General features: G+C 35.6%; 1 protein-coding gene across 3 annotated transcripts in view; it reads left to right on the top strand.

The window, feature by feature from the left end:
- Positions 1 to 17,841, top strand: part of LOC149227922 (NAD(P)-binding Rossmann-fold superfamily protein) — a 380,332-nt gene extending 362,491 nt beyond the window's left edge. Inside the window, exons 6-7 of one of the 3 annotated variants that reach the window (XM_089377984.1) lie at positions 16,428 to 16,659; positions 17,424 to 17,841. In XM_089377984.1, coding sequence (XP_089234110.1) covers positions 16,428 to 16,659; positions 17,424 to 17,562 — 371 coding nt within the window. In that variant the 3' untranslated portion in view covers positions 17,563 to 17,841. Of the gene's footprint in view, positions 1 to 16,427; positions 16,660 to 16,828 lie in introns of all 3 variants that reach the window. The other 2 variants (XM_089377985.1, XM_089377986.1) reach the window with 2 other exon arrangements.
- Positions 17,842 to 24,017: the final 6,176 nt, after the last annotated feature.

Raw genomic sequence — 24,017 nt, 5'->3', positions numbered from 1 at the left:
ATTTTTTCATTAAATGACATAAGCTAACCTAACTATATACAAACTAAATGAAATGAAAATCAAATAAACTGAAAAGAAACCAAAATCGAAATTTTTTATTTTTATTTTTTAAATGAATAGGGTACTAGCCTAAGTTAAAAACCAAATGAAATCAAAGTACGCTAACCCTACTCATACTAAAACCAAAATCGAATTTTGTTTGTGTTTAGTGTTTATTGTTGTGGTTGGAGGTCGAGCGGAGGGACGGCGTGGCAAGGAGTAGTGGATGGAGGGTGTAGACAGCGAGGATGGATGAAGCCTGCGTATGGAGCAGAGAGGCTGACGGACAGCGTGGGGAGAGAAATGTGAGGAAATGGAGCAGCCTGCTGCGTGGAATGGGAAACTGTGTGCGGATGGACTGGCAACATGAAAGGGCAGTGGAGATTGAGGGATCTGAGGAGTTTAATTAACACGCAGATGGAGGGGTTAGACAACATAAGGAGGTAGGAAATTGCAGCGAGGAGCAATGGCATAAAGGGGAAGGAGTAGGGAGCACGCAGAAATGACTAGCAGTTGTGTGAGGGAATGGACGGCGGATAGGAGAGAATGGCACTGTGTAATAGCGAGGAGGGAAAGCATGGAGACTCTAGGCAGGCAAGTAATGGATCGAAACAACAAGAGGATGAGGCGTTTGCTGCAATGAGGAATTTACTGTGGATGGGAGAGCTGGAAGGGTTTCGAAAGGATGCCTTGGAGCTGCCTAAAAATAAATAAAAACGCATGTGGCTGGCAGCATATGAAGGATGGTGAGATATGCAGGTTGCGGCAGCGGGAGAATGTTGATAATTACTGAGACAGCGAGGGTTTGGTGATGGGAGCCGCAGATGCAGACGCAGATTTGATAGATGGCAGCAAGGGCTCTAAAAAAAATTGAAAATGCATAGCAAACCCCACCAGGCAACAAATCCCAGAAACCGGTCAGCAAACAGGTGGCCGAAAAACCCCTTAAAATTTACCAGAACTCCTTTACAAATTTTCCAGAAATCTTAATTTAAAATTTTGAATCAGCTTGCTTCAAATTTGACCTTGAAACCCTCACTGAAATTCTAGATCTGAAAAACTAAATTAATTCCCTGTAAAAATGATGTTGATGGACCTCCAGAGATCCAGATCTTACCCTCCAGGGCCTAGATTTGGACTCTGCACAGCTTTCAGCTTCAGATCTACAGCTGCAATACAACAAAAAACACCCAAACGATATACACAATGATCCAAAAACACTAAAACCTTGAAAACCAAAGTCAAAAATAATTACAGATCTATGTACAAAAAATGGCGGATCTATCAGATCTAGGGAGTGTGAGTCCGACTCTGCTCCCAGATCTGATGATCTGTGGCTCTCAATAGCCAGATCTAACGATTTAGCACAGAAAATTAATTTTTTTTTTTAATTTTAGAGGAATTACTAAGCCTGAAACCCATAAAAATATCTTATGATAAGACCGGGATCAAATTTACGCTGGGCTCTTCAAAAAACGCGGATCGGGAGTTGGCTGGTTCAGTCGAGAACTTCCCTGAATGCCCGATGATCTAATAATCAAGGATTTTCCTACAAAACTCGATTCATCCGTCAACATAGAGCGAGAAAACAATAATAAAATTCAAATTTAATAGAGATACCTGCTATTATATTCAAAACTTAAATTATCATTCAAACCCCAGCGACTGAGCAAGATACCTGTACTCAAATCGCTCTTCAGAAAGCTATATCAATGGCCAAAAAGAAACATATGCATGAAAATAATACATCTTACAACATTTCCATGAAGAGTAACACCAGCAGAAATTAACCCCAAAGTCTTTCTTTATTGCTCATAAAAATATTACAAGAGAGCTTTTCACTTAGTACACGATCAAAAGATCGGATGTCACTGATTGACAAATGACCTCCTATTTAAAGATAAATCCTCCAACAGCTAGTTCGAGTGATCCTTGTCAAAGTGATCTCGACCGTTGATGAGGATCAAAATTTCTTTTAATCTCATCTGTCGAAATTTTAAATATTGAGGAAATTTCGAATTTTTCAATTAAATGCATTTTAATAAATTCAAAAATTAAAATTTTGCATTTATTTCCTCAAAATTTTGACTTTGACTTAACCCCAGGGACCCAAGGCATAAAATTTAGCAAAATAATCAATTAACCTTAGTCCCTGGACCTGTTAAGATTTAAATTTTCAAAGGATCCACCAATTTTACCTCTGGAAAATTTAAATTTACCTACGACCTAAGACCTATGCGGGGATAAATTATTTTTCTAACCCTCAAGACACTTTACATCATGATTTTTACATTTTTTACATCTCAAGGGGGAAAACCCATTTGCAAAAGACCCTCACAGACTTCCCAACTCTGCGACGCAAATATAATCTAGCAGATCAAGCAATTTGTAATAAAATAACCTAACCAAATAGTTAGGATTATTCCCAAATCACTTTTACACAGACTCGATCTGGAACACTAGGACTCCCCTAAGATTCCAGTGAAAAAATCCATTTCGGGTTTGGGGTAAGGCTAAAGGAAAACTCTGTCGACTATCCGAGAATGGATCGGTGAGACAAAAAACCTCCCGGAATGTAGATCGTTACTAGAAAACTAGGTTTACCCAGGTGATTACATACACAACACGGATCTACTAAGATTATTTTCATTATACACATGTAGGCTGGGTTTACATTATGAGATGATCCTCAGGCTGATGATGATAGTTGGATGGCAGGAACACATCGATCAGGCGATATCCCTTTTGTGAAAAAAAGGGGTGTACTGCTATGGGTCGTTGACACATAGTGGTCAACACCCGAAAAAGAATAATTCTATACTCAACAGATCCGCAGCGACCACTGTTCCATTAATATTTACGAATCTGGATCAGGCTTTGCTCCGAACATTCAATTTTGGGGAGTTTGAAACGTTCAAAGAAGACTCCAAAAGGTCCTTTACAATAAATATTCTGCAAAGTCTAGTTAAAGGAATAAACTTACCCTTGGCAAATTTCCCTTTTATTATATGTGAGTTGTGAGGGAAAATAAAAAGAGTCAACTCATTGTTATTTTATACTATGTACATAAATATAAATATAAATATACAGAAAATCCGTTTGAGGAACTAGCAGGAGTTTGATCCTTTCCTTGAACCAACTCCATTTCTGGATCTCCTTTTACTTTCTACAAAAATTCTTGGTGAGAGAGCGGTCGGTGGTATATCTTCAATTGATGACCATTCACCACGAATGGGGTCTGATCAACATCAATGGTTTTTATTTTAACAGAGCCATTATCGAAGACCTCTTCCACCTCATAAGGTCCCAACCATCTAGTTGAAAATTTACCTTTAAAATGTTTAAATTTACTATCATATAATAGTGCCCAATCTCCTAGTCGAAAAACCTTCTTCTTGATGTACTTGTCATGCCATCGGGCTCTCTGATCTTGTACTAACATGGTTCGTTGAAATGCATCCTACTTGATTTCATCAAGCTCATTCAGCTATAGTAACCTTTGCTCCTGGGCTTCATTCAGATTCATTCCCAATTGAGTGGCAGTTTGGAATGTTTTTACTTGAAATTCAATGGGGAGCAACACTTGTTTCCCATATACTAACTCATAAGGAGTGTGTCCAGTCACATTCCTCCAAGTTATCCGGTAAGCCCACAATGCATCAGGTAGCTTGTCAACCCAATCACCATGGTGAAGCTGAATTGTCTTAGTGAGGATAGACTCCAAGACTTTGTTTGTAGATTCCACCTGTTTGTTTGCTTGGGGGTGGTAAGGGGTAGACTTCCGATGCTTGATCTTATATTGTTCAGTAAGAGCCTTCACTAGTTTGGACGTGAATTATGTGCCTTGATCTGTAACTATCTCCCTAGGCACCCCAAACCGAGTGAAGATATCCTCAAAAAGGAAATCTACCACTGCTTTCTCTGAAGCAAAATACAAGGCCTTGGCTTCTACCCACTTCGTTACGTAATCAATGCAAACCAGTATGTATCTATTTTTCTTGGATGTGGGAGAGATGGGCCCCACAAAATCCAATGCCCACTTATCAAAGTGTTCAATCGATAGTTGCATTTGAAGAGGCATTTCATTTGCTGGAACTGGTCTTCCCATTCTCTAACAAGCATCACAACTTGAAACAAACTTTTTAGCATCCTTGAAAAGTGTGGGCCAATAGTAGCCCACATGTAGGACTTTGTAGGTTGTTCTTTTATCCACAAAGTTCCCACCACAAGGCTCACTGTGGCAAGCTTTCAACACATCAAACATTTCATCCTCCCGCACACACCTTCTCATGATCAAATCAGGTCCTGTGCGGAACAAGTCCCCATCTATCCAAGAATAATTGGCACGATATTGCACAATATTATGTTTTTCTCTATTGGAAATATTTTGGGGCAGCCTCCCTATCACTAAGTAGTTAGCCACATCAATAAACTAGGGAGTGAATGTTGAAACAACAAATAGATCTTCATCTGGAAAATCATCTGGAACTGGTACTGGAGCTAGATTTTGGGCAAAATTCATTCGAGATAAGAAATCCACAACCAAATTATCTCATCTAGGCTTGTCAATCACAATAATGTTAAATTCTTGTAACAAAAGTAGCCATCTTGTAATTCTTCCATTAGTAATAGGCTTATTCATAAGAAATCTAATGGCAGAATGATCGGTATGGACAAAAGTCTCATAGCCAGTAATATAATGTCTAAATTTGTTAATGGCATGAATGACTGCTAATAATTCCTTTTCACTAATTGTATAATTTAATTCTGCAGGCGAGAGATTCTTGCTAACAAAGTAAATAGCATAAGGAAAGTTATCCTCCCTTTGACCCAACACCGCTCCAAGAGCAGTGTCTGATGCATCTGTACAAATGTGGAGCAGGAGAGACCAGTTAGGCCCTCACAACACTGGAGCAACAGCCAATTTATCCTTTAGTTCCTAAAAAGCGTTCTGACAGATAGTATCCCATAAAAAATCATCATCTTTGCTAAGCAATTTAAACATAGGTGTTGCAATTTTAATAAATTGTCGGTAAATCTCCTATAGTACCCTACATGTCCCAGGAAACTTCTGACCTCTTTTTCTGGCGTGGGAAATGGAATATGTGATATTACCTCTATTTTCCCTAGGTCGACTTTTATCCCTTCATGTGATAGGTGATGTCCCAAGACAATCCCCTTAGTTTGCATCCTTTTATATTTAATACTATTAAGGGCCAAATGGGATTCTTGATAATGAATCAGTACCTTTTCCAAGTTTTCCAAGGCTTGATGAAAATCATCCCCATATACCTTGAAGTCATCCATATAGACTTCTACAGTGTCATGTATCAAATGAGAGAAGATAGCCAGAACAACTTGCTAAAAGGTAGCTAGAGCGTTGCTTAAACCGAAGGGAAGAACTCGATAGGCATAGGTGCCCCATGGGCAGGTAAAGGTGGTCTTCTCTTGATCTTCTAGGGCTATTTGAATTTGGTTATAGCCGCTATATCCATCTATAAAAGAAATATACCTCTTCCCCAATAATGTATCAAGTACTTGATCAATAAAAGGTAAAGGAAAATAGTCCCGCAAAGTAGCCTTATTCAACTCTGATAATCTATGCAGATTCACCATTTCCCATTTTTCTTTGGGACCACCACCAAGGGTGACACCCATTTGTTGTCGGAAATAGGGTAGATGAAATATGCACTCAAGAGTTTTTGTAGCTCATCTTTAACGATCTCTTTTAGAGCTGGATTCATACGCCTCCGAGGTTGCCTAATAGGTCTAATTTCTTCATTTGTATAAATATGGTGTATACATGTGTCTGGATGAATACCTTTCATGTCTAAGTAATCCTAGGTGAATGCTTCGGACTGCATTTGAATCATGCTCAATACTTGTTGCTTATGTTTTGTACTTCACCCAGTTCCAATGTACAATGTCTTTCCGTCATCAATTTCAGTAGGTTTGGTACTTATTTCATTGCTACCTTCCAATGCTGCCATAGTGAATGTTGCAAATATAGCTGGATGACAAGTATCCTGAAATTCATTGTTGAAAACATGTCGATAACCATTAAAAGAAACAGGATAATTAATGCAAGTAATATCAGACAAGAACTGCTGTAAAACATGATCTTCTGATTGTCCCTAGAATCCCCGTGATTGTTCTAAATTTAATCGAGGAAACATACATTCTTCGTCCCCATAAGGACTTTCCAACCAGAGAGATACTTCAGCAGCCATTTGGGCAGGTGGAAAAATAGTCAATGTCTGATTGTGTGATCCATTCGAAATAATCATTTCTCCATTTCTACACCCAATGACACTATCAGCAATGGCCAACCAAGGTCGTCCTAAAGCTATTGGATGTCCGGGTTTAGAATTTTTTGGAGAAATCACAACAAAATCAATTGGATATTGCCAGGAGGCTATTGTCACCACTATGTCTTCTAGGATCCCCATGGGTTTGACAATGGATTTATCTGCCAATTCCAGTACTATAGGTGTAGGCTTAACTCCTTGTAGTTGTAATAGTGTCATAGTATCGACTGTCATAGCATTAATGGCTGCTCCTAAATCTACAAGGGTGTTTGGTAAAAGAGTTCCATTGATTTCTATTGTAACTATGGGGTTCCCTGGATCATTATACTTGAGTGGAAAATCAGATATCATCTCTGTCATTTGACTCATTATTTTAACATTCTGATTTTTATGTCCCTTCCTTCCTGGCTTCTTGATGCATAGATCCTTGATGATCTTGGTGTAAATAGGAATGTCTTTAATAGCTTGCAACAACGGTATTTTGATACAAACATTCCTTAATTCAGATTCTAGATCATATTCCAAGGGAGTTTCAGTTTTCTTAACAAGCAATCTTTCCGGGTAAGGAGGCTCCCTTGGTTCTTCTGGTTCACTATTTTTTTGTTTTCTATTTGTTGGTGAATTTCATCCTCAGGTTTCACTTGAGGATCCTCCTCTTGAATGATTACAGTGTATTTCTCTTTGTTGATTGTTTTCCCTGATCTTAATTGAATTTCATTGACAGGGACAACAATAATAACATACGTAGGGAAAGGTTGTAATTCAATATTTTGCACAAGTTGTGGAGGTCTGTTATTAGGGTTAGTGATAGGTTGTGCAGGCAGTTGGGTTGGTCGAGGTGAATTAAATGTTTGGGGTGCCTGCTATGGGGGCGAATTAGAGCTCGAAGGTAGAGGTAGGAGTTGTTGTAATGGAGGTGGTGGCAATGAGGGTTGCTGAACATAGGTTGGATTATATGCCTACTGAAATGGCGGAATGTTGGATGCATAAGGCATATTAGGTGTGCATTGATACTGGGAGTATGGTTGATTTTGTGGTTGGAATACGTTCCCATAAAAGTTTCCTCTCCATCCTTGGTTCCAAGGTGATTTTTGAGGTGGTTGTGGAGGCCATGGAGGGTATGATGGTTGAGAGTTCCAAGACTGATTTTGGGGAAATCCTTGTAAATTAGGTTCTTGAAAAATATTTTGGTTTGACCCTCTCCATGTTGGCTTCCTATTTACTTGTGGTAAATCATTAGTTTCAGCACCTCCTTTGAAAATGGCTTGTAGACCAGGAAGGGATGGGCATTGATCGGTGGTATGTTCTCATGTGCAAATTCCACAGACCTCAACCATATTAATAGGACATTCCCTTTCAGCATGCTTATGCCTACATTTAGGACAGAAAATTGCCAAAGCAAATTTTTCCTCTTCTTGTTTTCTTTTTATTTTTAAAGTATCGAGTTGGTCATTGATGGTGTTTAAGATGTCAGTTTTAAAGTTTTCCAAAAGGTTTCCCAACTTGACCCTAGTGACAACATTTTGTACAGATTTTGAATTCTTAGGCACATAATCTCTTGAATTGTCTCGGGTTCTTTTGCCTACCTTAGCTTGGCTTCTAGAATAAGTTCGACACATTTCAGCGATGTCAGCAAAAGGCTTTTTATAAATATCCCCGGAACCTAGAAGATTAAGTGTTTCAATGCACTCTTCCCTTAACCCCTTCAAAAAGATAATCCTAATAGTTTTCTCATCCAAACTGCCCATTCGTGACTTGTGATAGTTATAGAGGAACCTTTCCAGATATTCCTCCAAACTCTCATCTTCCGACTATTGCATCCTAAAGATATCGTTAACATCTCTACTTTTACAGTAGTCTTGGTATTTCTTAAGGAAGACAAATTTCATATCATCCCAGGAATAAATGGTATGTTCTCCTAGGCTCATGAACCATCTTAGGGCTGAGTCTTTTAGGGTGGCAGGGAATAATTTCAGTTTGTGTGCATCATCATAATAATTGTAGCTTCTACAAAGAATATCAAATTCAAATAAAAATGTGTTGGGGTCTTCGGAAGACATACCGTGAAAAAGTGGAAGCGATGCCAAGGGTATATTCTTCATGGTAATATTTCTGGTAATGTCCAAAATAGGAAATCCAAAAGTTGATTCTGCTTCGTCTTCTTAGTCCTCGGGACCTCCTCTTAGTCCATCCCTCCATTCATTGTTTCCTCCAAATAAGGTGTGTACTCTGTCGTTATCTCTATGATTTTCCCCATTGTTTCTGTTTTCCTCCCCTCCTCCGTTGTTAGCCATTTTTAATATAGGTTCAGGAGTAGTCTTTGGTGCAGTGGTTCGACTGGAAGAAGATTTAGCTAGGTTGATATTGATGTTACCCGGCCTAGGTCCCTCCGAGGTCCTCTAGCTGTTGATTCCAACTGTGGAATTAGTACTGGTCTTGTGCCCACTATGGTTCCTAGAACAGTTTTCACCTACTGTGGCACAATTGGTGGTTGTTCAGGCCCCTTCTGAAGCGGTATTTCTTTTGTTGATGCCACCTTGTTGTTGGTGCCTCCTCCCTCTCTGATACCTGTATAATGATTAACTGGATTAGTTGGGGGTGTTTTTGTGGAACCAAATAGTTATGAAAATGATTGTGTATTTGAAATAAACCTACCCTTGCTATCCCTAGGCCTACTTCTACTTCTACGCATATGAAAAGAGAATACTACAAAGATTCATTAGAAACAACCAGACTTTGGGGCAACCCCACCATAGTGGATGTGTGGCTCTTCACTCACGTCTTACCGTACACTCCCTACCCTCTACTTGTCCTGCAAAATCTTCAACACTCATGAACTCAAAAACACAAATTGTTACCTGGACCGTTTGCAACTCCCCGGCAACGACGCCAAAAATGTTAGGAGTTTTATTTGTTGTTTTAATTCCCCTAAATTAAATCATCGACCGAGGATTGTAATTTTTGAGTCACACTGCGTTCTGATTCAGGTTCTAAAATTAAGTACAGAATGCTTAATTCCTCCTTTCCATAAGCGCCACAAGTTGAAGTGAAGAAACCTATTAAATCCAATCTTTATCTTATTTAAAATTTCAATAATAACTGACCTATTTTAAGAATACACTCATAAATGAAACAGGAAAACAAATCGATGCAAAGCCTTTATACAAATTGCTTCAGGATTTACAATTCAAGTAATATGGATCACCATTTGTAAAAGCATGCCAATCATTATTTAAATAACCCAATCACTGTATAAATTGGACCATGATATCAAGGTTGGTTTTACTAATCATGATGTGAACAAAGGAGAAGTTATTGCTTAAATTACAAGATTCTAATCACCACCTAAGAGAAACTTATCACCAGTAACTACAATTCACCACTCACCACTCAGAAATTAAAAGATTCTAGTGACCACTCAAAAATATTCAATAAGGAAATCTTCGATTCAGAAAGGGCAAATCACTCAGAAAGCTTAACTTCTTTGAAGTAATGGAAATCACACATAACCCAAACTCCTACTGTATTCATGCATTTACTACAGAACCAAAGCCACATCAAATTTAATCTAAATACAAGTGACACTCACCAAATATATTCTTATGCTAAGAAAATAAGAAAGTTTTAACTAAGCAGAATTCTAGTTGTTGGGCCTAGATCCTGGAGCATGTGAAGTCATAACTTTCCATCTTAAAAACTAAATGCACACTGAATTTATTCAATTTCACACTAACTGTATTTAACTCAGAAATTCAACCACTCATTCCAAACTAAGGCTATTACAAGCCGCTCAACTCAGAAATTCAACCACTCATTCCAAACTAAGGTTATTACAAGCCACTCAGAAAACCTTGCATGATAAGTATTAAACTTCAATCTCAATTCAATCATTTTCGATCTATGTTAATTCAGAATCAACAAATCCAAACTTCACTATCATGAGCATTTTCATATAAGCATAATGCTACCAGATAAAAAATAAACAAAATACAAAATCTATTTCGAGACTTAAACTATAATGGTCAATCCCTGTACCTTTCCAAATTAAAAGCATTCCTTAAACACTCTGCGTCATGCAACCATATCAAAAACACCATTCATATGTCAAGAATTATTACTCAATGGAATTCTTACTGGTCTTTACAAATTTGAGGAATGAAATCTATAAAATTTGGTTCAGACTTATGAAACAGGGTAAATATTTAAGCACGAAATGAAATAGCAATTCTGAAATCCATACAAAACTCGCAGTGCTGAAGGATGATCAAATATAATTCCTAAGATCTATACTAAGTACAAAACTTGTTTCCAGGTGGTGATGGGCCCTTGCCACTCCTGGAGCAAGCTTAAATTAATTCAATACTACTAAGAACTAAGGAAGAACCATGATACTCACAGAAGATTTAATGTTGAATCAAAATTATGTTGAAGTTCAAATTGCAGATTCAAATGTCATATACATTATTATATTGTCTCCTGAGTAAAGCGTACCGGCATAAAAACTAATTAGCAGTCTGTTCGATTACTCTTTTCGCTAGCCTAGATATAGAGCACATTTGGCCTTAAAAAGGTTGACCGCTGGAAACTAGATCTAACTAATTAACCATAAAAAGTAAATAGATAATCACCAAAACTAATATGGGTTGTATGAAATCTTCGTGAGTGATTCTCCATATGGATCTCGGATTAACTAGGCTGGGTCATGTTTTGGCAAAACCGATCTCTTTTTCAAACATGAAGAGATTCATCTTAAAATGTCTGAGATATCACTTGAATATCGACTACTAGATAAGGTACAAAATCATAGTGTAGAGTTAGTTAAATAATGGTGGATGATCAGTTGAGTGATGAGTTGTCCATCTTCATGTGCTGAGACTTCTGTTAGCTATCTACATGCTTCCAAGTCTATGAGTCCAAGTAATAATTAGTTAGAAATAATCCAATGAATATGATCTTGTTGATATCTACTTAAACTTAACCAAAAGCAATGAAAATAGTGCTAAGTAAGTATTCTACCTCCAGTTATAAAATAGCATAGTTTGATGGTGATGGTGTAGTACAAAAAGGGTAAAAAGGGAATAAATGTCGGTAAAAACAGTAAGGAAGTAGGTGTAAATGGATACAAAAGTGGGGACTAACAAGCACCTACTTTATTACATCAACATGTTTTGTGAGCCACCACTCAGAGGAAGCACCAGCTCCCTTTGATTATTTGCTAGCAGCCACTAGCAGGAAGCACCAACTCCCTCCTTTTGTAGACACTTGTCCAACTTACCAGAAGTAGCATGTGAAGCACCAACTTCACGGATTTGTTACAAACACCAACTTGCAGCTCCTTGGAATTATGAAAGCACCAACTTGCAGGGGGCACCAACCCCCAAGCATTCTCAAGCACCCACTAGAGATGGAAGCATGAACTTCCTGTATGCAAGCTCCAACCCACACTCAGCAAGGAACTCAATGTTCTCTGTAATTGGCAGCCACTTTACTTGCTATCAGTTTTGTTCTCTTCACAACCTTGCTCACTCTGCAGCAACTCACTCCTCTTCTCAACAACAGTCACTCATTACAGCCCACACAACACTTTGTTCTTTGTTCTTCATAAGCATACACTTAGCTCACGACCTTCTATTCCTTAGGCTCTCTCGGCCTCTCACACCACAACACCACACTACTCACAGCCCTCTGTCCACTGCATATAACATCACTCTTATCGACCTTCTACCTATGCATAGGCACCTTAGACCTTTCACATAGCAACATTGGCTCTCTCTTTTGGGGTTACTTTCTTCTGTTTAGGCACACTCCACCTTTCACAGTGGAACAGGATCACTTATCCTCACACATAGTAGCGCACACACCGCTCAGAGCTCTACACACAGCGCTCTCACAACAATGTTGCTTTCCCCCACTTTGCTCAACTGGACTACCATGTTCTGTTCCTATATTGCTCACTAGTCGATGATGCCACTATTGTCCTATATCCACACTGCACAAGTGTACTTAGGCATGGCCCTTCCATTCTGCTGTTGTGTCTGACTCGGTCTCTACCACTGCATTAAACATGAGAATGGGCACCTGAGTGTTTCTCCATACTGAGAATTAATTCTCAATCCACCTGCACTCTTCAACTAGACATTGTCCTCTCTGTGAACAAATCTCCTATCATTGAGACTCTCCATGCTTATTCATGGTTTCACACAACTTGACTGTACTTCGGCATGGCTTTTCTAATCTTCATTTAATTTGTGACACATGTATCAGAGCACAGAGATGGCTTGTCTCACCTCAAGGCAGGCCCAACACTCTTCTGCAAAATCATGGTCCTTGCTGCCTTAACCCAACGATCTTTGACAATCGCTATTACTCCTGAGACCAACTCCTCTGCGCAATCGTGGTCCTTGTTTCCGACTCATCCATCTACCATACAACTTTATACAGTTATATTGGAGCCACAACATACCGTAACTCATACAAGAGGAACGTTACGATATCTCTCAGTTTCGATACCCTTAGCTCCTTGGCAATTAGCACCCAGAACATTTTCTTTCTCATAAGATCGGGTATGTGGTCGTCGGCTTAGCATACCACTATAGCGTTATATTGGAGCCCCTGCATATCGTAACTTTTGCAAAGTCCTGATTGTGTTATAGCTCCCTCTGCTTAGCCCTCATCGCTTTTCAAACCATAGGACTGCTGCGTGTGACTGCCAGTGTAACACTTAGGTGCCAAACCTTCAAGCTCCTACCGGGGAACTATCTCCTTGTGTTATAGCTCTCGCCCTTTGTTCTTTTAGCCTTCCACAACCAAGTGCTAGTATCATCACAGCCCCTTTCATTGTAACTTTCCTCATAGAGTATTTACACTGGAGTTGCGAGATGTACAACTGCCGAAATGCTTCATAGCACTTAGGTGCTATCACTTCTCTACACCCTTGGTTCTTTGCGTCTCCACACGACCATGTACCAGTGAATACCGAAGCCCCTTTGATCGTAACTTTTGCAAATGCCATTTGCACGAGTTACGAGGTCCTCAATCTCCAATATGCTGACCTCCTATATGACGTCATGCTTTCATCATTTATCCACGTGGTGTCACTTGAGTGGTGACTCGTGTCACCCTGATGCCCCATTGGGCCACCGAAAATGCCAAAACAAGCTACCACGTGTCCATCACACTACCATGTCATGCTGACATCAATGGCCACTTCAGCTCTTAAGGACCAATCACCTGCTGCCATGTGTCATGTCTGAGGAGAGAGAAAGGGTCTTGTCAAGCCTTGGTTTTGCAATGAAGTCCTTTGTTAATTTTGCTACGCATCCCTCGGCGCTTTTAACAATATCAGAAACTCCAAACATCGTAACTTCTCAAAATGCAAGTATTAAGAAGTTTTGAGGTTATGATGGCTTCATCTTTTCGATATTCTGATATCCCCTGCTCCGACCTCTGATGTGCCAATGACCTCCATCTTCTGATATCTCGATATGACCTGCTCTGAGGTTCCAATATTCTACTCTCTGATATAGCCTCCTTCAAGGTTTCGATATTGGGTCCCGATGTACTCCAACCTCTGATATTCATCCTTCCACTCTGCCGAGCTCTGATATTTCGCCTTGCTTAGGACTTCAAGACCCTGACATCAGCAAACCATAACTTTTGATTCAGGAGACCATTTTCAAACTTCCACACACTGTTGGAAAGCTCTTTCAGAGCACTTTCCAATGGAGAGGGTCCGATGTCTAAGTTGAACAAAAGATCGAAACATTTTGGAGTTTCCAAAATGGGTACCTTTAGAAACGTCACCTCCCAAAAATGGAAACGTCAATCGAAACGCTGACTAAAATGCCATATATATATATATATATATATATATATATATATATAAGTGAATAACACATTATATTGCAAGTAAAAAGGGAATAAGACCCATAGATGACAATTTAGAAGGAAAACCAAGTCTACATTAACTCTCATAGATGATTACATGATGGTTGAGTCTCAGTCGAGTTTCGAAGTTTCGAGTATGGGTATGTCCCGAAACATCGGGTTCCTAGAAGTTTTGTGCAACATAGTCCGATGTAGACTTTGATCCCATCTGCTAATTATAAAACGGCTGCAAACTCTCTGTCATTCTTTGCTCGTGGAATCCTAAACTCCCAACCACCATAGTCATTATTTTATGGCTTTTCCAGTAAGCCTACTACTATGATGATTCTCTACAAAGCATTGCAACAACCATGGGGTTCCTCCTAGACTCCCAATCACCATAGTCATCATTTTATGGCTTTTCAATAACCCTGCTACTGTGATGATTCTCTACCAAAAGATTGCAGCTACCATAGGATTCCTCCTAAGCTTGGACTACCAATCACCATAGTCGTCATTTTATGGTTTTTCAATAAGCCTGCTACTATGATGACTCTCTACAGGGCAACGCAGCAACCATGGGATTCCTCCTGAGCTCAGCACATCAAGTATATCAATGCTAGCATAATTACCATCACAGCTAGGCTAGGGAGCATCAAAGCCAACATCAACTGCGACAAGCATCCATGCTAATCTGGTTGACATCAATGCCAACACTCCTGCCAACAGTTAGACGATGCCAATTGCTCAACAGATCTCCCAACATGACTGCTGACATCAATGTCAACACACTTGTAGATATCTTTCCTAAGCCACTAGCCATCCAAATAATGCCAACTTTGCAATAGGGAAATTAGATGGAATTTGTTGAAAAGGTAATTCATTAGCTAGCTCAAGCAAGAAAACAAAGATAGAAATATTTGCACAATGGAATTTATAAAACATATACGAGAGCTTTGCCACTGGGAAAAGGGCGTTGATGCTTTTATGAGTACACAAAAATGGCATCTTCTAGAGCTTAGCATGAAGATAAGCATTGTCCAACAACTTAGAGAGAATTTTTTCTTATCTTCTTTTATCCTAGAAGTTTGTGCATTCCCTCCACCCCACTAGAGGTTTCTAGTTTCAATGACCTACATTGTGGTCAACCAACAACCTCAAGGGTAGTGGGGGGGCAAACAAGGTGATCAATCTATGAATCTAATAGGAGGCAAAAGTGAGTTATTCTTTGTTGCCATTTTTGGAAAGGATCAGCAAAGGACCAAGTTTTGAATAGTTCCATTGAATGACATTAAAGAGGATGCCTACTATTGGTCATTATATTAGCATTTTTTTTGTTTTAAGTTTCATTATGTTTTGTATGATAATGTTATTGCTCAATTGATTTGTGTGTCAATATTAACATCGAGTAGTTAAGGATAATTATAGGATTGTTAATTTTATAAGGAATATGGACATGCATCCCCACCTTTTGGACATCTAGGCCAAATTTAAACTATTATCTTTTGTATTACATAACTATCTAGTTGAGCGACAACATTTTCTAAGATTTATCATGCATTACTGTAATAAAAAAGATTACCAATTTTCCATTAACAAATTAAAATTGCAATTTATAGATGTCTCACCGTACTAGCTTATGTCCATCAACTTGTAGTTTGGCAGACCATCTCCCTAAATCCAATTCTCATCCTTCCCCTAGCTAAGAAGTCTTATCACTTTTTTATTTTTATTGGTCTACATTCCCTGAATTTACTTGGTTCTCACCTCTCTATGACACACTACAATTTTTTTATACACCATACATAATATAACTTGAGCTCTAATTGCATTTGACAAAATTCCTTGGTGGATATTATTGCTTTACTTCATATTTTGGCTTGATCAATTATGTATCCTACATATTCCAACGGGTCATTCTTGAATTGACCTAAATTAGCAACAATAATGGTTAGATATATGTATGAGATAACATAATTTTAAATTTTACACATTCACAAACAATGGTATGAATGGTATAGATTTTAGCTTTATTAAAGTTGTATATTTATATCAAACATTTTGAATCCATTTAAAAATGTAATTGAGCGTTTTCCTTGATTTTTAATTTCATTGTAGTTTGAAAGCGAGTCACTTTCCATTGTTAATGCCTTCTAATGTTTTCTTTGAGTCATTTTTTAAGAAGAAATACTAATTTTGTTAACAAATGTGAAGTGACAAAGAATATATCTTTGGAATTTGAGCGACGGAAGGACCCAATCATTTGCTTATTACTACACCCTGGGACAGTGGACACTGATCTTTCAAAGCCATTCCAACATAATATTATTCCGAACAAATTGTTTACAAAAGAGTTCTCTGTACAAAAGTTGCTTAGTATTATCAATTGTGCCAAAAAATGTGACAACGGGAAATTCTTAGCTTGGGATGGTCAAGAGATACCATGGTAGGTTCCAATGGTCCAAACAAGATGCAACTGAGTATAACTGTATGTAATTATTTGGACCTCTATGACTATGTGCTCCATTCATTGGACTTTATTTATATAGGAAATCATTGTAATATGTTATTTCAATTGGATTTTTATTTCTAATACTTCATTGTTATGTTGAAAGGATGCGTGGTTACAAAAACTTAACAATTTGATGCAAGGAATTTCCCATAGGAAGTTTTATATTGCAATTGTTTTTTGGCCAAAGCTTATGGTCCATCAACAAGATGGAACTGAGCATAATTGTATGTAATTATTTGGACCTCTATCACTATGTGCTCCAATGTGCACCACTCACTACTCACTGGACTTTATTTATATAGGAACTTCTTGTAATATGTTATTTCAATTGGATTTTATTTCTAAGACTTCACTGTTATGTTGAAAGGACGCATGTTTACAAAAGCCAACAATTTGATGCAAGGAACTACCAATAGGGAGTTTTATATTGCAATTGTTTTTTAAAGGATGCATGTTTACAAAACCAACAGTTTGATGCAAGGAACTGCCAATAGGGAGTTCTATATTGCAATTGTTTTTGAAAGGATGCATGTTTACAAAACCCAACAATTTGATGCAAGGAACTGCCAATAGGGAGTTTTATATTGCAATTGTTTTTGGATTTTATTTATAGAGGAACTTATTGTAATATGTTATTTCAAACATATTACAATTGGATTTGGACTTTATTTATATAGGAATTCATTGTAATATTTCAGGGGGGAAAGGGCATCCCCGCTAAAGAAGCAACATTACACAATATACATTCTGTACAACAGGATTTTTTACAATTGTTGCGTCACACTGACTTCAACTCAGAATAATCAATATACGATGTTGTACACATCCGGCATGTAAGGGTGAAATCGAACCCAGGTGGGGAGGGCAATATTGCTCCGTCCCAACCACCCGGGACACATCGCGAATACGAGGAACTCATTGTAATATGTTATTTCAATTGGATTTTATTTCTAAGACTTTATTGAAAGGATGCATGTTTACAAAACCCAACAATTTGATGCAAGGAACTGCCAATAGGGAGTTTTATATTGCAATTGTTTTTGGACTTTATTTATAGGAACTCATTGTAATATGTTATTTGAATTGGATTTAATGAACTGCCAACAGGGAGTTTTATATTGTAGTTGTTTTTGGTCAAAGCTTTTAGATTTTTTGGGTTTTCAAAAGAAATTCTAAAGTTTCGTAATGTTAATCAGAAATTATTGTATTAAAATGAGTTTTCTAAAAATTAAAGATTTTTTTAAAATTTTTGAAATCCGAAAATCTTATTTTTGGATTGGTTAAAATTAATGATTTGACTATTTTTATTCAGTTTATTTATAAATTGTCAGAAATGAAAAATAAATATAAAATATAAATTTGAAGAAAAACATACAATATTGACACTTGTCTTACAATGATAGTAATTTGTACTAATCGTTTTATTACAATGGGAGTTGTCTTTAGTGTGACTTTTTGGACTTTCTGGTGCTAGAATTCAGCGGAAAAATTTGAGGTGAAATTTAGATTTGTGTTATTTAAACTGGTTTTTGAGTGTATATATGGATTCAGCACCTTGACAAAACCCCTAAAGCACTTTGATTGTGCAAGGATTACCCATCAAACTGGTGATTTCAATAAATTCCCACCAGATTTTAGAGAAATTAGACCAGAAAAACCAATAAAAAAAACTTCCAAAAAATCTCACTAAAAACAACTCGATTACAATATACTATAATTTAATAATTTAATGCAAATGATATTGATTTATAATCGCACCATATTCTATCTTCAATAAATTCTAGACTGATCACTTGTTATTATTAAATTCCTTCTGCTGAACTTCCATTATTAATATTACTGCAATGATAACAATTTGTACCAACTATTTTATTATAATATGCCATAATTGAATAATTTAATGCAAGTGCTACTGATTTACAATCACAGCATACTCTATCTTCAATCAATTATGGACCGCCCACTTCTTATTATTAAATTCCTTCCGCTAAGCTTCTATTATTTTGTATTTTCGCTTTATGCCTTTGCAAATTGCATTACTCTAACTTTCACCAAATATTTTTTTTGACGTATATACACATATTTTAAGTCACAAGGGCATAAATTGCGTTACTCGAACTTTCACCAAATATTTTTGACGTATATACACATATTTTAAATCACAAGCAGAGTTCAATTATTTGACAAAAATAATTTTGCATGGGCTTTCATGTGCATTTCTACTTTTAAACTTTACAAATGTCATGTGAACTCTTCATCCCATTTTGACCGATATGAACTTTTATTCTTATGCGAAAGCCAAAATTCTTAGCTAAGAAATATTGGGCGTTTTTATTTTGCCTCACTTTTCATACATTTATATTGAGATAATAATGCATATGAAATTATTTATATTTTAATAAATTGTTTAATCACATTTATAGGAAATTTATATTAAAATAATAATGTATCTGAAATTATTATATTTTAATAAATTGTTTGATCATATTTATAAGAAAATCTCGTTTACATTTAAATTATATAAATTTAACTAAGTCAAATATATCAGGTTAATAATTTTAATCAAAATTTATTTAAAAAACACTAAATATTATATTATAATAATAAATACACTTTATAATTTAAATTTAATTTTATTGTTACACAGATTTATAATGAATTGTGTTTAAGTGTATTTTTTTTAAAAGTTTTCCAATTTATTTTTTGATTTAATTTGTGTAGAATTTGGTAGGGATTCATTGAAATCACAAATTTGATGGGTGAACTCTGCGCAATCGAAGTGTCTCATAGGTTTTCCAAGGTATTGAATCAATATAAAATTAATTGTTGGATTGGCGCTATATTGGGACGAGATGTTAGACGCATCGATAGAAAATCCTAGGCTTATAACAATAGAACGATTCAAATATTCGTCATCTTTGTATGGAATCACATGGAAGCGAGTTTATAAAAAATAAGAATAATGTTCATTTGATCTGAATATGAAATGATGTCATAATCCATATCCACGAAACCCATTATGTAAACTACCGCATCGTTTCAGACGATGTTTTGTCAAAAAAACAGTTTAAACAACACAATTCAAGATTTGACCACATTTTTTTTGTTGGATTCTGGCTCCGCCAAAAACTCCAAAAAGTCCCACTTAAAGACAACTCTGATTTATAATGAAAATTTATTAATAAATTTATACACGAGTGAAAATGGATTTTTATGTCTTACAATCTTTCTATATTCCAAATGTCACCAAACATGTGAGTAGATAAGTTATAAAGGTATTTTTTAAACATGTGAGTATATAAGTTATAAATATATTTGTTAAAAGACGTAATTTAATATTATAATTTACAAACTTCAACATTGCAACTTTGGTGACCAAAAATGACATCTTTAGCTAAAGGTAGGAGTTATTTAGGAAACTTTAAAAGATGTTGCATCACAAAGTTTCCTTTTATTAAAAAAAATAAATTGACTTTCCAAGTATAACATGTCACATATCTCTTACAATCTTTTTATATTCCCTCAATTCTCTAAATTGATAAGTTTTACATAATTAAAAAAAAACTATCAAATGTCATCAAACATGTGAGTATATAACTCATAAAGATATTTATTCTCAATGAAAATGTTAAAAGACATAAATTAATATCATAATTTAGAAACTTCAACATTACAACTTTGGTGATAAAAATGACATCTTTAGCTAAAGGTAGGAGTTATTTAGAAACATTTCATAAATGTTGCAACACAATGTTTATTTTAATTAAAAAAAAAATTAATGGCTTTCCAAATATACCATGTTACATATAACTTATAATCTTTCTATATTTCCTCAATTCTCTAAATTGATAAGTGATGCACACCAAAATTCTCCTTGAGATGAGGTTGACTAAAAAATACAACAAATAAATACTCAACAACAAACTAGATCATATACTCTTTTTGGTTGATATGATTTCTAAAACCTCGAGGTTACTTCTACATCAAATTGCTTTGATTAATTAGTGATAATATTGCTTATAGAGTTGATCATCAACAACTATTATAGCATTATTTGGTCATAATTGACCATTATTGATTGTATTGGCTAAGATATATCTAGTCTAGTATGTTTGCTCCACTTAATTCAACTTTAAAGAGAGTTTCACTAGGTACACATGCTTTCCCTTAAGGAAGCACATGTCTCATACATATTTTCCTTTCATGTAAGGTGTGTACGCATTCTAAAAAATGAAAAAAATAAAATGTACATTAATTGTGCAATTCAATATAGGAATTATGGGTTTGTTACCATTGTAAAACCCTACTTTCCATTTCCAAAGACCTTCACTAACTTTTAAGAATATAAATAAGGTTCATATATTGGATAAGGGACCATTAACCATTCTGATACTCTTATACAGAGCACTGATTGTGATCCAAATTTTGTAATCTTATAATTATTTTTAGCATAGGAGGCAGGTACTAAGCAACAATTTTGCATATTTCACTTGTTTATATATAATCATTGATATTTTAGTTCATGATGTTTTGGGTCACCAATGTCGAGTCGTAGAGCAATTTTGTAACTCTCAAAAACTTTTGTTAGTATTCAACTATCAAAGAATTTTTCTTAAAAGTCTCATTATTTTGGGTTATCATTATTAAAAATGCTTAGTATTTTGTAAGTGTAATATTACTCCCTCCATGCTAAAAGGTTAACACCAAAAACATTATAATAGCCCTACTTTCCTTATTTTTGTTTATAAGGACCATATTTTAAGCACATAGAATCTATTTTTTATTTAAATTTTTACTTTGTAATGCATCAATCTATCTTACTTCATAGATATTTGTATTCCTAAATATAGTAATCTCTCGTTATGATAAATTTATATTATACATGTTAGGCTAGAATAACACATGAAAAAAATTAAAAGAATATTGAATAAACAATAACGTTAATGCTATTAGGATTTCCCTCCTTATTGTAGTCAATAAGTCTATTTTAAAATAGATCCACATGCACTAGAATAAAGCACGTTGAGGTTAAGTGATATATATTTATGATTAGTGAGTCATTAATTTAGTCTAATAACAATATCAAAATGTACAAGTTCACATGAATTACTAGTTAATGTAAATTATCATGAATTACAAGTAGTCAATACTAACATAGCATGCTAACCAATGCACATATATAATGTTTATGTTAACATAATAGGCACAAATTTAGGTAACATTTGACTTAATTAGCTATAGATTACCACTTGTAAATACTAAACACATGCATAGGGGGTTCAAGATGTGTTCAACCCCTACATAATGATGAAAAGGTTGAGTAGGAGTTACTACAATTTCTTTATTTTCCATCAAGAAGTTTTCTAAAGAATCAACTAATTCAAATAGTGAAAAGTGAGCATGTGAAAATAAAACTTACCTAGGAGTGCTCTAATAACTCAAGTCTTTCTTGGGGTGCCTTTTGGTCCAAATGGTGACAAATAATTTTTCAAAAAATTGTGCTACACAATCACTTGTCTCAATTGATGGTACTCCTCAGTATCCAAGGACACCCATGTGAAAGGCCCCAATAGTACACTAAACCCCACATGTATATTCATACCTTAGTTCAACAACTATTAGTTCAAACAATAAACAATAGCTCAATGCCATGTTGGGAAAGCAATAAGATTTAAAGAATCAACTTCTTCCTTAGGATCATATGCTTCCTTACCTAAATTACCAAACTTTTGGTCGATTCACCTTTTAATCCAACTATAATCATGCTAAAAACAAAAAGGCCCTCTTGCGCTAGGGAAAAATTAGCAACTTGCCATTATTTTCAACTTATCAACTCTCTAGCATAATCAAAGCCTACTCATATTCTAGCATGATCAGCCACTTCCATAGCCAAACTTAACTAGGCATTTATAGGCCTGAGATTAAGCCTCTTGGAATTTCCACCACTTCATAATTTAATTAAATCATAATTTATACATGTCTCTTTGTTTATCAATAATCATTTTGTCATGAATTTGAATGTTTCACATTCTTCCCCATTTAGGAATAAGGATTTAGGGTCTTATACTTAACACAATATCTCTAACATCTATGGTCATAACTTAGTTTGAGGTCTACATACACATACACTAGCACAACAAAGAGTGACAAAACAACATGAAGTCACTCCCCCACCAAGTGCAATCTATTGACTTAAGGGCCATTCCTATTTATTTTACAACTCTTATGAGTATAGGGTTCAAGCTAGACCCATCATCTCACAATTACCAATATGGTTCTTAATTGAACCAAAGTTTATCATAACAAGAAATAAAAGTACATAATAATCAAACAATAAGTGATCTAATTCTTATTTCCACAAGTATGGTGTTATTGCACCACACATGCCACTACAATAAAAAATACATCTCAAGCTATAAATTGTTAAGGTGTCATTGCAATTTTATATTGTCATATTATGCCACCAATCAAGGACATTATGATGGTTAAATATGCCAATCTATAATTATATTTTACTTCGTCAAGTTTTGAGGTATTACACAAGAAAATGCTTTCAATGGTTTGTTCAAGGTTAAGGAGGAAACGAATTAGATATCAACAATTTGGTCTTGAATTTCTCTCCAAGAATCTATTAAGATGACTCAAGTAATAGTTTGTTGATTGGGATTAGCTGAAAATTCTATGATATCATTTTAATGCTAGATAAATAACATTTATGATCATCATCAATGTCCCTATTTATCTAGTTTAATCCCAAATCTAATCAATTCCTAGTTTATATATGGTTATAGTGATGAAAAATATATTTTAAGCATGAGAGTTTTGAATCCCTAGAATAAAGATCTCAGCAAGGTTATGAAAATGAGGAATCTGGTTCTATAAATCGCTTTATTATGGATAAAAGTTTATTTACAAATTTCCTTATATACACTATTTTTAGCCTCAATGCGTGTAATTTGATTATCACTTTTTGTTACATATATTGTGAAAAAAGATTATCACTTTGATTGTGTAATTTGAAGTTTTGTAGATCATTAGGAGAGGCTAGGTTGAGTATTAACCTCCCCTAATTCCCTTGCAAAGTTATGTTAATAACTAATATGACTAAATAGACAGACTATCAATATTGGTCCCTTTGCACCTTTATATTGTTGCTTTCTACATAACAGAAATGTATGATATGTTTTAGCTGTAGAAGATACTTCTACATGCTTTATGTCCTTATTGGATAATTATATATTCAATATGAGTATATGAATTGTCTAATATCTCCTTTAGTCTTCTACCCACAT

Source organism: Pinus tabuliformis, chromosome J (assembly GCF_031772625.1).
Source record: "Pinus tabuliformis cultivar Carrire ecotype Pingquan chromosome J, CPIR1, whole genome shotgun sequence".
Lineage (NCBI taxonomy): Eukaryota > Viridiplantae > Streptophyta > Pinopsida > Pinales > Pinaceae > Pinus > Pinus tabuliformis.
Note: the sequence above shows the minus strand (reverse complement) of the source record. Positions and strands in the feature narration are given on the sequence as shown.